General features: G+C 37.7%; 1 protein-coding gene across 1 annotated transcript; it reads right to left on the minus strand.

Moving 5' to 3' along the window:
- Positions 1 to 9,385: 9,385 nt before the first annotated feature.
- Positions 9,386 to 11,828, minus strand: LOC108488280 (uncharacterized). The gene is made up of 4 exons (XM_017792569.1): positions 11,685 to 11,828; positions 11,457 to 11,621; positions 10,210 to 11,366; positions 9,386 to 9,680 (listed from the first exon to the last, which is right to left on the minus strand). Exons 1-4 carry the CDS (start codon positions 11,826 to 11,828, stop codon positions 9,386 to 9,388), a joined length of 1,761 nt encoding a protein of 586 aa, XP_017648058.1.
- Positions 11,829 to 13,018: the final 1,190 nt, after the last annotated feature.

The raw sequence follows: 13,018 nt of genomic DNA on the forward strand, positions 1-13,018 counted from the left end.
TAAAAATAAATAATATACTAAAGAGTAAAATATGAAGGAATTTTGAAATAACTATTTAAGTAAGAAGAAAATCAAAATACATAATATACAAAATATGGATCTATCTAAACAAATAATATGCATATAATGAAAATCCTATTATAAATATATTTATAGAAATAATAATATAAAAAATATTTGAAATAAACAAAAATACATCATAAAATAACTTTAAAGGATATGAATTATGTATATAGATTTAAAAAGAAATGTATAATCATAAATAGATTTTTAAAAGAAAAATATAATATCAACAATATAAACAAAAAAACATAATGTACAACAATTCAAAACTGATGATATAGGAAATATTTACATATATATATATATATGTAAGAAAATAATTTTGTAACTAAACAATATAAATGATATATATATATATGTATGAATAAGTAATATACATAAAATACAAATAGCCTGGTATAAATAATATATACAAAAAATAATAATATAATATTTGAAGCAAAGAATATTCATAAAAGAGAATCTTAAAATAAATGAATTATATAATAAAACAAGATGAAAATATGCGAAAGGAAATGAAACTAAAACAGTGAAAATAAAACAATTCAAAATAATATACTAAGATAATATGTCAAAAAAAATGAATGATGAATAATTCATAAAAATACAAAAATATGAACTAAGAAACTTAATTGGAATAAAACAACGTCAGAAGGATAATTTACAAATAAATCAAATTGTTAAAACAAAATTAAGGACTGGAGTAAAATGCGCTCAAATGATCAAGGATTAAAAACGCAAATGCCCCAAATCCAAAACGCCGCATTCAGGCGAGGACCACATTGAGTTTACGCGCAAAATCTAGGGGCAATTTAAAAAAAAAACAAAGAAAAGGCCAATAAGACCCAATTGAATGTCAATGCGCAAGGAAGGGACCAATCGTGTAAATGTTCCATTTTTGGTCTCTTATAAAGGCTAAACAAAGCTAAATAAATCATTCAGACAAGCCAAAACCCTAGCCCCTTTTGATTTTCCCTCAATCGATCTCAAACCCCCCTCCTAAGTGCCGATCTGCCCTTATCAACGGTGACTAGCAGATTCGGGTCCTGAGGGACAGCAATCTCGGCCTCCCGACTTCGATTTCAACGAAGCAGATAGAATCCCACAGTGCTTCCGTAAGGTAAATCACTCATTTTTTAATTTCAAAGGCATTGAAATTCTAATGAAAAATAAAATAAATAGAGTTGAAAGTAAAAAACTAAAGAACATTCGAACCCGAAATCACCTTTAAAATTTTTTTACTAATGTATATTCGGCTTTCTGTGTGTTTTTTTTGCTATTCTACTCGCAAAAATCCAAAAAATAACCCCCTATACATTTGATTCTATTCGGTTTTATAGTCGAAAAAATAAAAGAGAAAATACAAATTCCTTGCTGTTAACTGCTGTGGGTTGTTAGTCTATTTTGCAAGTGTGCGTTGTGTGGAGAGAAGCCGTTCGTGGGTGTGCTGGCGTGGAGCATGTAGGCTACGCATGCATGGAAGCTACAGTGTTGGAGAACGTGGGTGCATGGTGGTGCTGAAAAATGTTTGTGGGCTAGGTCTAGGGAAATTGGGCTTCCTGCTTTGGGCTGTTTTGATTAAGCCCGGGTAGAAATTGGGCCCTACAGCTGCCCCTCTTTGCTCGTTATCGTGTAATGAGAATGGAGAAAAGACTTTTAATAAGGACCAATCTCGCCCGGTCTCACTGAGTCTTGACCCTTTTTGGTGCTTCTCTTTTCAAGTAGCCTAGCTTTAACCCGCTGTATCCCGCTGGAACTTCAAGGAAAAATGGAATTGGTAACTTCATCCTGCTCCACTACAACTTTAGGGAGATATGGTTGGCTATGATCTGCTCTACTGCCACTTCAGAGAAATAAGATTTGCTATCTTCAATCTGCTCCACTGCAACTTCAGGGAGATAAGACTTGTGGCTTAAATTTGCTTCATTGCCGCTAAATGGGGATAAGATTCGTCGTCTTTGATTTGCTCTACTACTGCTTATGGAGATAAGATCTACAATTTTTAGTCTGATCCACTACAACTTCAGGGAGACAAGGCTGGTGGCTTAAATTTACTCCATTGCCGATTTATGGAGATAAGATTCGCCGACTTCAATCTACTCCACTACTGCTTAGGGAGATAAGATCTGCAATTTTCAATCTGCTCCACTGCAACTTCAGGGAGATAAGACTAGCGGCTTAAATCTATTCCATTGCCGATACACGGAGATAAGATTCGCCATCTTTGGTCTGCTCCACTACTGCTCAGGGAGATAAGACCCGTGAATTCACCGATATCGCTATACTGTCCTCTAGGGAAAATGCCCTGTAGACTCGATTTCATATGCCTATGTTTATGCCAAATGATTAGGATGCTACGATCAAAATAACTTAGATGCTCCTAACCAAATGCGCTATGAATGATATGAATGTAGAAATGTCATGAGAATGATTTATTTATTTATTTTAAAAAAAAAAAACTTAAAATGTCATCACTCGTTATTCATCAGAGTTTTATCATTGTCGTATTATGCTGCCTTCTTGCTCGGCTAGCATTTTCCAACAGAAAACCCGTAGAAACAACCTATTTTGCTCAACTACTTTGCCCCATTGTAACTTCAGGCTCCACTTCACTGTACTTTTGGGACCTAAGGTTTGTATCATCTTCAAACCCTCCCCTGTAACTCAAGAGTATAGGACCTGAATCTTTCATCGACTCGGTCTATTACACCATTCCCCGGGCATCCTGACCAGATATTTACACCTAATATTTGCATGAATGAGGAATATCATTTCTCTTTTCCCAAGAATGATCCCCTCCTATGTTTAGGTTGACATCGCTCATTTCCGCTATTGACGCGATTTCCTGTCTTCTTGTTCAACCGATATCTTTGACTGAAAATCCGAAGAGATAATCTCAATCTGGACTCAAATATTTCCATCCCTTAAGTTGGGTAAGTTCTAAACAATAGTCCCGCTTCAGGTTCTTACACTGTTTAGAGCCTTCTAGAGTAATATGCAAAACACCTTTCATGAAAGTGTTATTAGTCCATTAATCTTTATTTCAATACGAGCGCTTGAAAAAGATTATCAAGATAGAAAAAACTGAAATTTAATAGGAAAAAAATTCAAAAAGAATGGATTAATCAATGAAAGAAAACATTGCTGGAATACAAAAAATAGGAAAAGGAAACAAATAAGTGCCCCAGATATCACAGCCTGAGCTCTCCGTACGAACTCTTCGAGGATTATTTTGAGCTTATCATGTGCACGGGAGATCTAAAGTACTTTGTCGATGCCCCAAAACGTAGCACTCTTGCTATTCATTAATTCGAGCAGAGCAATATTACCACATGCCTCATCTTTGGTCGAAATTTGAACTGCCCTTTTCGGGTTTTCAGTTCAAAGCCCCTTTGGTCTCAAAGTGCCCTTTGCGAGTTTTCACCTCGGCCTCTTTTTTTTTTTCCTAGGCGCCCTTTATGGGTTTTCACCTTAGCCTCCTTTTAAGCGAAGTACTTCTTGACTGAATCCAAATTTACTGGGTTATGCAGGCTCTTACCGTCCATATCAATCAATACTAGTGCCCCTCTAGAAAAAGCCTTCTTTACCACATAAGGTCCCTTCCAGTTTGGCATCCATTTCCCTCTGAAATCTTTTTACATAGGGAGGATCTTTTTCAATACCAAGTCCCCCTCATGGAATACTATGGGGCGAACCTTTTTGTTATAAGCTACCATCATTGCTTCTGGTACATTTGACCATGATAAATAGCCTTTAGCCTCTTTTCTTCAATTAAGTTCAGCTGGTTATACTGGGATTGGATCCATTCTGCTTCGTCCAGTTTCAATTTCGATAAAACCCGGAGAGAAGGAATTTCGACTTCAATGGGCAAAATGCCTCTATTCCATAAACCAAAGAGTAAGGTGGTGCCCCAGTAAAAGTTCTGATAGATGTTCGATAGCCATAGAGGGCAAACGATAACTTTTCATGTCAATCCTTGTAGGACTCAGTCATTTTCCCCACGATCTGCTTGATATTTTTATTAGCCGCCTCAACTGCACTACTCATTTTCGAGCGATATGGTGATGAGTTGTGGTACTTAATTCTGAACTGACTGCAAACCTCCACTATCACGCTGTTATTCAAATTTAACAGGTTGTCAGATATGATCCTTTCTGGCATACCATATCGACATATGATCTCTTTCTTCAAGAACTTGCAGACTGTCGACTTTGTAACGTTGGCGTATGAAGTAGCCTTTACCCACTTAGTGAAGTAATCGATGATCACAAAGATGAATCGATGTCCGTTAGAAGCCTCCGGTGAAATCGACCTAATAACGTCCATGCCCCACATTGAGAAAGGTCATGGAGAAGTCATAACATGAAGAGGTGAAGGAGGCACATGGATCTTGTCTCCATAAATTTGGAACTTATGGCATTTCTTGGCATAACTGATGCAATCTCCTTTCATAGTGGACCAGTAATTCCCGGATCTCATGATTTGCCTGGACAACATGAACCCATTGGCATGCATCTGCAGACACCTTTATGGACTTCTTCCAGGATTTTCTTAGCTTCAACAGCGTCAACACATCTTAACAGCACCTGATCCTTCCTCCTTTTATATAGGATCTCTCCATCTAAGACATAGTTACTGGCCAGCCTCCTCAAGGTTCTCTTATCATTTTCAATTGCTTAATCAGGGTATTCTCTGTTCTTCACATATCGTAAAATATCATGATACCAAGGATAATCATCTCTCTCTTCTTCTTCGTCGATATTACAGCAATGCGCTGGAGCCTCACAAATACTCATCTGGATCGGCTTCATATCCTCTTGTCCATTTACTCTGATCATAGAAGCTAACGTAGCCAAGGCATCAGCGATCTGGTTTTCGTCTCGCGGGAGATAATAGAAAGCGATATCATCAAACTCCTCAATTAACTCTAGGACCAGCTTCCGGTAACTAATCAACTTGGGGTCCCTTGTTTCCCATTCTCCCTTAAGCTGATAGATTACTAGCGCAGAATCTCTATACACCTCCAGTACATTGATTTTTTGTTTGATGGTTGCACGGATTCCTATGATACATGCTTCGTATTCTACCATATTGTTTGTGCAATCAAAATCCAATTTGCAAGTGAATGGATAATGATCTCTACTTAGGGATATTAGGACTACCCCAATTCCATTACCAAAGGCGTTTTATGCTCCGTCAAAATTCAATTTCCAAGGATGACCTTCTAGAGTGTCCCCTTTAGTAGTTGCCACATACATTAGATCTTCATTAGGGAAATAAAATTTCAAAGGCTCGTAATTTTCTAAAGCTCTACTGGCTAGAAAATCTGCTATTACACTCTATTTTACAGCTTTCTGGTTTACATAAACTATGTCAAATTCGAAAAGCAGAATTTGCCATCGGGCCATCTTTCCACTCAAAGCAGCTGATTCCATCATGTACTTTAAATGGTCTAATTTCGAGATTAACTGTAACACCCCGTACTCGAGACCGTTTCCGGAGTCGAACACGAGGTGTTAACGGACTTAATTCCTTACTTAAACAGCTCATACAATTCATTTTAAAATTTCCAGACAAGCTGGCTAACTGCATCACAGTCGCTTTAAAAATCATATCTCGAGTTCCGAAACTCGAAATCCAATTCCGTAAATTTTTCCTGAAACTAGACTCATATATATATCTACTAATTTTTTTCTAGAATTTTTGGCCAGGCCAATTAGTACAGTTTATTAGTTAAAGTCTCCCCTGTTTCAGGGTTTGACTACTCTGACCTCTGTGTATTACGAATCAGATATCTCCCTGTACAGAGCTTCAATGACTATGAAGTTTGTCTCTAATAAAACTAGACTCAATAAGGAATCTGTACATATAAAGCATGACTTCTAATTATCTTTTTAAAATTTATGGTGAATTTCCAAATTCAGAACAGGGGATCCAGAAATCGCTCTGGCCCTGTTTCACAAAAAATTAAACATCTCATAAAATATAGCTCATATACCTGTTACGCTTCTTCCATATGAAAATAGACTCATCAAGCTTCGATTCCATAACTTATTCATTATTTAATTCCATTTCTACTATTTTTAGTGATTTTTCAAATTCACGTCACTAATGCTGTCTGAATCTATTTTATGGTAAATTTTACCTATTTCATGGTTTCCATGGATTAGCTAGCAATTTAGCATACATAACACCAAATATGATCATGATTAGCCATTTCAAATGGCTAATCATTACCAAGAATTTCCATACCACTCAATAACCATATCATAAGACCATATATACAAAATGATTATAATGCTATACATGCCATACTCAAAATATACAAGCCATTATGCCAAGATGGTATACTGGATAGTGTGAGCGAGCCTCCGACCGCTCCCGATTTCCGAGCTGGCTTGTCAAAACTACAAGGAATGAAAAGGAGGAGTAAGCATAAATGCTTAGTAAGTTCACATGCAAATAGCAAGTAACACAACTATATAAGCAAACATAAAACATCATTTGCATAATCATCACCGAGATATTCATATCACATTTTCATTTATCATCTTACCATATTGTTGTTATATCGAGTTTTCAACCCGAGGGTTAAGTACATACCTGTTCAAAGTACCCATTTCACAATACTTACCAATACATCCCTTTCATCTTGAGTATTCCTCCATTTCAGTAGAACTTTACCCGTTGAACACATCGGAATATAATTCGGATACATGGAAAGTTTGCACATAAATGCCACATATGTAGCCAAGCTACCATGTAACCCGCCCATAAGTGAACTCGGACTCAACTCAACGAGCTCGGGCGTTCGCATCCATAAGTGAACTCGGACTCAACTCAACGAGCTCGGATGCCTAGTTACATCTCTCGAACTCGGACTCAACTCAACGAGTTCGGATGCTCAACCATCCTAGTGACATGTCACTTGTATCCTAATCCATTCCTAAGGTTCAACGGGACCTTTTTCCCAATCATGTGTCTCAACCATCTTCTACGAAATGCCGATACCGATACTCGGTAGTATTTCACATTTTCCAAGTATATCACATAATTTGACATATTATCAAACAATTGTCACAAGTATGATATTTCATAATAATTATCATATCATTTAAATCACATTAAAACATTTAAAATAATAACTATGATACCAACATTTACATATGAACTTACCTCGTATGCGAAAATGGCTACTTTTACCATTTCGTCCACAACTTGGTATTTTCCCCATTTTAGCCCGAATTTTAGTTTTCCTTGCTCTATCATTTAAAATATAGTCTAATTAGGACTCACATTATTCAAATTGACCCAAAATCATATTTTGGAAAAATTACAATTTTGCCCTAAACTTTTGCATATTTACACTTTTGCCCCAAAGCTCGTAAATTAAACTTCAGCCTATTTTCTTATGTTTTATGACATGCTGATCATTTTTCCTTCTATGGCAACATCAAATTCTCACTCTAACATGTACTTATGACTATTAGGTATTTTTACCGATTAAGCCCTTTTGCTCGTTTTCACTTAAAACCGAGTAGAACAAGTTGTCTAACATAATTTAAAACCTCATATTCTATCATAAAACACCAAAATACACAAATTTCACCTATGGGTATTTTTCCAAATATGAACCCTAGGTTGAATTATTGCTAGCATAAGCTTAATCGAGCTACGGACTCCAAAACGTAAAAATCATTAAAAACGAGGCTAGAACGGACTTACAATCGAGCTTGGAAGCTTGAAAAACCCTAGCCATGGTTTCTCCTTGCTATATTCGGCCATGGGGTTGAAGATGAGCAAAATTGGCTTTTAATTTTGTATTTTAATTCATTTTACCCCTAAATGACCAAAATGCCCTTACTACTAAACTTTCCAAAAATTCCATCCAAGTCCAATTTTTGTCCATAGACTTAGAAATTGGTAAATTTTCTATTTAAGACCTCCTAATTAATATTTCAAAACAATTTCATATTAGAAGCTTCTAGAATGCAAGTTTTACAAATTATTCGATTTAGTCCCTAATTTCAATTTAAGCACTTTATGCATAAAATTTCTTCACGAAATTTTCACACAATCATGCAATCATATCATAGACCTCAAGATAATCATAAAATGATTATTTCTATCTAATTTTGTGGTCACAAAACCACTATTCCGACTAGGCCCAAAATCAGGATATTACATTAACCAAGTCGTATGATACAACATGTACTGCCTCAATTGGCGAGTATCTCATTTCACACTCAGTGAATTTCTTACTGAGGTAGTATATCTCCTTTTCTTTCTTTCCTGTCTCATCGTATTGACCAAGCACACATCCCATTGAATTGTCAAATACTGTCAAATACAATATCAATAGCTTGCCCGGACTTGTTGGCGTTAACATTGGGGGATTGGACAAATATTGTTTAACATTTTCAAAGGTTTTCTGGCACTCATCATCCCACACACTTGGGTTATGTTTCTTGAGAAGGCGAAATATGATGTCACATTTCTCAATTAGTTGTGAAATGAACTGGGTAATATAATTTAGTCTTCCCAGGAAACCTCGAACTTCCTTTTGAGTCCGCGGCGAAGGAAATTTTTGTATAGCCTTGACTTTGTCAAGGTCGATCTCAATTCCCTTTTCGCTGACTATGAAACCCAACAATTTCCCTGACCTAGCTCCCAAAGTACATTTTGTTAGATTGAGCTTTAGCTGAAACTTTCTCAACCTCAAGGACAATTTCCTCAAAATCTGTACATGCTTCTTTTCTGTTCGGGATTTTGCGATCATATCATCAACGTAAACCTCAATTTCCTAGTGCATCATGTCATGAAACAAGGTTACCATGGCTCTTTGATACATTGCTCTAGCATTTTTTAACCCAAATGGCATCACCTTGTAGAAAAAATTTCCCCACAAGGTTATGAATATGGTTTTTTCCATGTCTTCAGGATGCATCTTTATCTGATTGTATCCAGAGAAACCATCCATGAAGGAGAACAGTGAGTAACCTGCAGTGTTATCTATCAAGGTGTCGATGTGAGGCAATGGGAAGTTGTCCTTTAGGCTAGCCTTATTTAAGTCTCTGTACTCTACACACATCCACTCTTTTCCATCTTTCTTGGGGACGGGAACAATATTGGCTACCCATTCTGAGTAATTAACTACTTGCAAGAACCCAGCATCAAATTGCTTCCTGACCTCTTCCCTTATTTTTACTGCAATATCAGGTCTCATCCTTCGAAGCTTCTATTGAATAGGCTTGCGCTATTCTTTTATAGGGACGCAATGCACCGCAATATCAGCACTTAACCCAGGCATGTCTTGATATGACTACGCGAAGATATATTTGAACTCTTGTAGTAATTTAATGAGGTCCCGTCTTGTTTCCTTGGTTATGCAAGTTCCAATGTTCACCTCCTTCCCTTCTTCCAAGGTCACATTCTTGATTATCTCCTTATGGGTTAGAATATGTTTCTCTTCCTGCTCTGCCATCCTAAACAAATTCGGAGGTAAGTTACAATCTCTATCATCTTTAAAATCCTGAGATCCATCCAGACACATGTCTCGCTCAAAAGGGAACTCTAGGTCCGTAACAGCATCATTCATATCATTGATAACTAGAGACCTATTGTAGGCACGAAAGGATATCCAAAAAGTAAAGAATCTAAGAATAGCTTATTTGTATGGCATGGTTAAAAATGAAATGTAAGAAAAGAATATTTGCTCAAGATAAAAGAATATTTGCTCAGAATAAGATATGAAAGTGTATTTATATTGAAATAAAGACGTTTTGAACATGAGCCTATTTCACAAAAGATTCTTCTTGTTTCTAGGCTTTAAAACAACAAGTGTGTTTTGAACATTACTCTGTATTAGCTCTAAAAACTACAGGAATTTCTTCCACAGTCTAGTTGTTCAGAACACTTCCAGGCTCATAAGGTCAAATACTTGCTAAGTCTCCTTCCATTACTTTCTCTTCAGATATGACGTTGATACTCAAATTTTCCATCATATCTTCAGCCATTCCCTCTCTTGTCATCTTCGATTCAGGATAAAGAATTCCTTCTGACACGAATGTATTTGATATGTGGGGAAAAATCATTGATTCCTACTTGACCTCTACCCCACTTAATCATGCCCTTCGTTTCTCCTACCTCTTTATCATCTCCTGTCTCTTTTGCTTTGCATCTGGCCTATACCCTAAGCCAAAGCGATCCTGTTTATCAGCCAAGGCCAGCACCTCAACTCGTCCATGGAGATACTTCTCGAGTTCCCTTCCAAGCAATGCCCATTTTCCCACTGTTAGTTGCAAACTCATCCTCGTAGCTTTGAATATTTTTGGTATTGGGACCCTGCCCCCTTCAATGATGAAAGTTGCATTTACAAATTTTAATGATCGAAAGGAACATTCTATTACCTCGCTATCATTTTCTATATACGGCGCATCACTTGTGACGGATGCAATAATGTCCTCTTCCGTATTTTTCTTTATCAGTCGACCCTCTGTCACCAACTTTAGCTTTTGGTGCAATGATGATGGTACTACCCATGCCAAGTAGATCCATGGCCTCTCCAATAAACAATTATAAGAAGGCGTGATGTCCATCACTACGAAGTCTACCTCGTATGTGTTTGGTCCGATTAGAAGAGGTACCTCAATCCTTCTCATCACTTTCCTTTCGGTGCCATCAAATTCCCTCACTATATTCTGGCATGTTTTCATATGAGAGCTGTCTATTGGCAACCTATTCAATGTAGACAGGGGAAAGACGTTCAATGTTGATCCATTATCAATTAATACCCCTGGTAATGTATACCCTTTGCATTGAGTGGTGATGTGTAAAGCCTTAGTGGATCCCATACCCCCTGGCGGTATCTCATCGTCACTGAAAGAGATGAAATTGTCGGCACTTATGTTGCTGATAAGACAGTCTAGCTTGTTTACTAAAATGTCATCAGCAGCATAGGTTTCGTTCAACACCTTCATCAACGCGTTACAGTGTACCACTGAGTTTAGGAGCAGAGTTAGTACTAATATGCGTGTCAATTGCTTGAGTAATTGTTCCACAACGCTATACTCGCTGTGCTTTAGGAATTTCAAGAATTTCTTAGCTTCTTTCTCCATTACAGGCTCATTAATGGATAACTCCTGTTTTACTTTCCCTTGTTCGATCACCAAAGATTTCCCTTTTACAGGCTCGGCTTTTGTATTTGGTGTGATGACCGGACTCCCCTCTCCAGATGATGTCACATTACAATTATAATTCCAAGACACCCTTTTGCTATCCTTATAAGAAAAAGCCACGGGTTTCTGAATTACAACTCTTGGTGCAATTTTTGCTCCAGCTTCATTGATTCTTGGTCATGAAATGATCACCACCGGGTGATTGACCTTAGAGACCTTCTCCATCGACCCCTCCTCCAAGGTGCATACGTTTTCCTCTTTAGTAAATTTAAAGAACTCCAGCTCTTTGTTGTCCATTTGACCCTGTACCAGGGCTCTAAATTCATTACATCTCTCAATCTCGTGATCTCCCTCATTGTAGAACTCACAGTAGTTCCTCACCTATCGGAATTTGTTCCCTAAATCCTGCGTGATTAACCCTCTTTCCACTATTTTCTTCCAAACCTCCCTCAACAGAGTTTTCACTTCTGCAACATTCAACTTGATTCTACTCCCCATATTCTCTACTATTGTGTTTACCCTATTATCAGTATGATTAGGTAACAGATTTCCTACACCAGGTGCATCATCAAATTTTACAACACCCATTTTAATGAGCCTTTCGACTAACCTTTTAAAAAAGGTGCAGTTCTCTACTGAGTGCCCCGTGATTCTCGCATGATATTCACTTTGAGCAGTTGCATCGTACCACTTGGGGTATGGGGGTTGCAACGATTTTAAGTAGAAAGGGAATACAACGTGTGTATCAAATAGAATTTTGTATAGCTTCTTCGTATTCTGCTTTGTATTGGGCTCTTACCTTGGTAAAGCTTGCTGGCCCGTAATTACCATTTTCGGTTGGTTTACCATGATTGGTTTTGCATAACCCATGCTCACATTGCTGACCTCATTTCTCTCTTCTTCGGGGCTGACCTCCTGGTGCTTTCCCCGGCCTTTATCTTTCCGCACCTTATCTCATTCTCTATCATTTTACCGAACATCACTATGTCCATGAAACTCTTAGTTGCGCTTCCCAGCATGTGATTAATAAAATGTACTTTTAAGGTATTAATAAAAAGTATGGTTGTTTCTTTTTCCAGCAACGACGGTTGGACTTGTGTAGCAACTTCCCTCTACGTCTGAACATATTGCCTAAAACTTTCACTCGACTTTTTCTCCATGTTCTGTAACGTGATCCTGTCAGGCGCTATGTCTGTCACATGGCCATATTGCTTCATGAAGGCTTGTGCTAAGTCCTTCCATGATTTAACTTGGGTACGATTCAGCTGATTGTACTATTTGGCCGCAGCCCCAGTTAAACTGTCTTGGAAACAGTGGATTAATAACTAATCATTATTAACATGACCAGTCATCCTCTGACAAAACATTATGATATGAGCCTCAGGACAGCTGGTTCTGTTGTATTTTTCAAACTCTGGCATTTTGAACTTCGGAGGGAGTACCAAATCGGGACCAGGCTCAACTCCTTAGCATCCATTCTGCAATGATAATCAATGCTTTCCAACGCCTTAAATTTCTCCTCCAGCCATTTGTATCGGTCTTCTAGTTACTTTGGGAGTTCGCTCTTGCCTTTCCTGCTTCTGCTACATCATCGAGGTCAGGGACTACAAGATTTTCCCGATTGTCTTCGGGGTTAGAACACGAGCCCGTTGGGAAATTTATCAGTGCCGAAGTACCAGTCTGATATTGGGGTTTGATATTGACAAACACCCCTTGTGGTGGTACTAGGGTATTTGTTGGGGTGAAACCTGGAGGGTAAGCAAGGACTTCATTATCAT

The sequence above is a fragment of the Gossypium arboreum genome, chromosome 10 (genome assembly GCF_025698485.1).
Source record: "Gossypium arboreum isolate Shixiya-1 chromosome 10, ASM2569848v2, whole genome shotgun sequence".
NCBI classification, from domain to species: domain Eukaryota; kingdom Viridiplantae; phylum Streptophyta; class Magnoliopsida; order Malvales; family Malvaceae; genus Gossypium; species Gossypium arboreum.

Coding starts and splice junctions, on each gene's coding strand:
- LOC108488280 (XM_017792569.1), bottom strand. CDS start 11,828: ATGGGTGTTGTAAAATTTGATGATGCACCTGGTGTAGGAAATCTGTTA. Junction 11,367..11,456: donor AGGAGGGGTCGATGGAGAAG/GTCTCTAAGGTC, acceptor GTTGTAATTCAG/AAACCCGTGGCTTTTTCTTA. Junction 9,681..10,209: donor AGACAGGAGATGATAAAGAG/GTAGGAGAAACG, acceptor TGCCTACAATAG/GTCTCTAGTTATCAATGATA.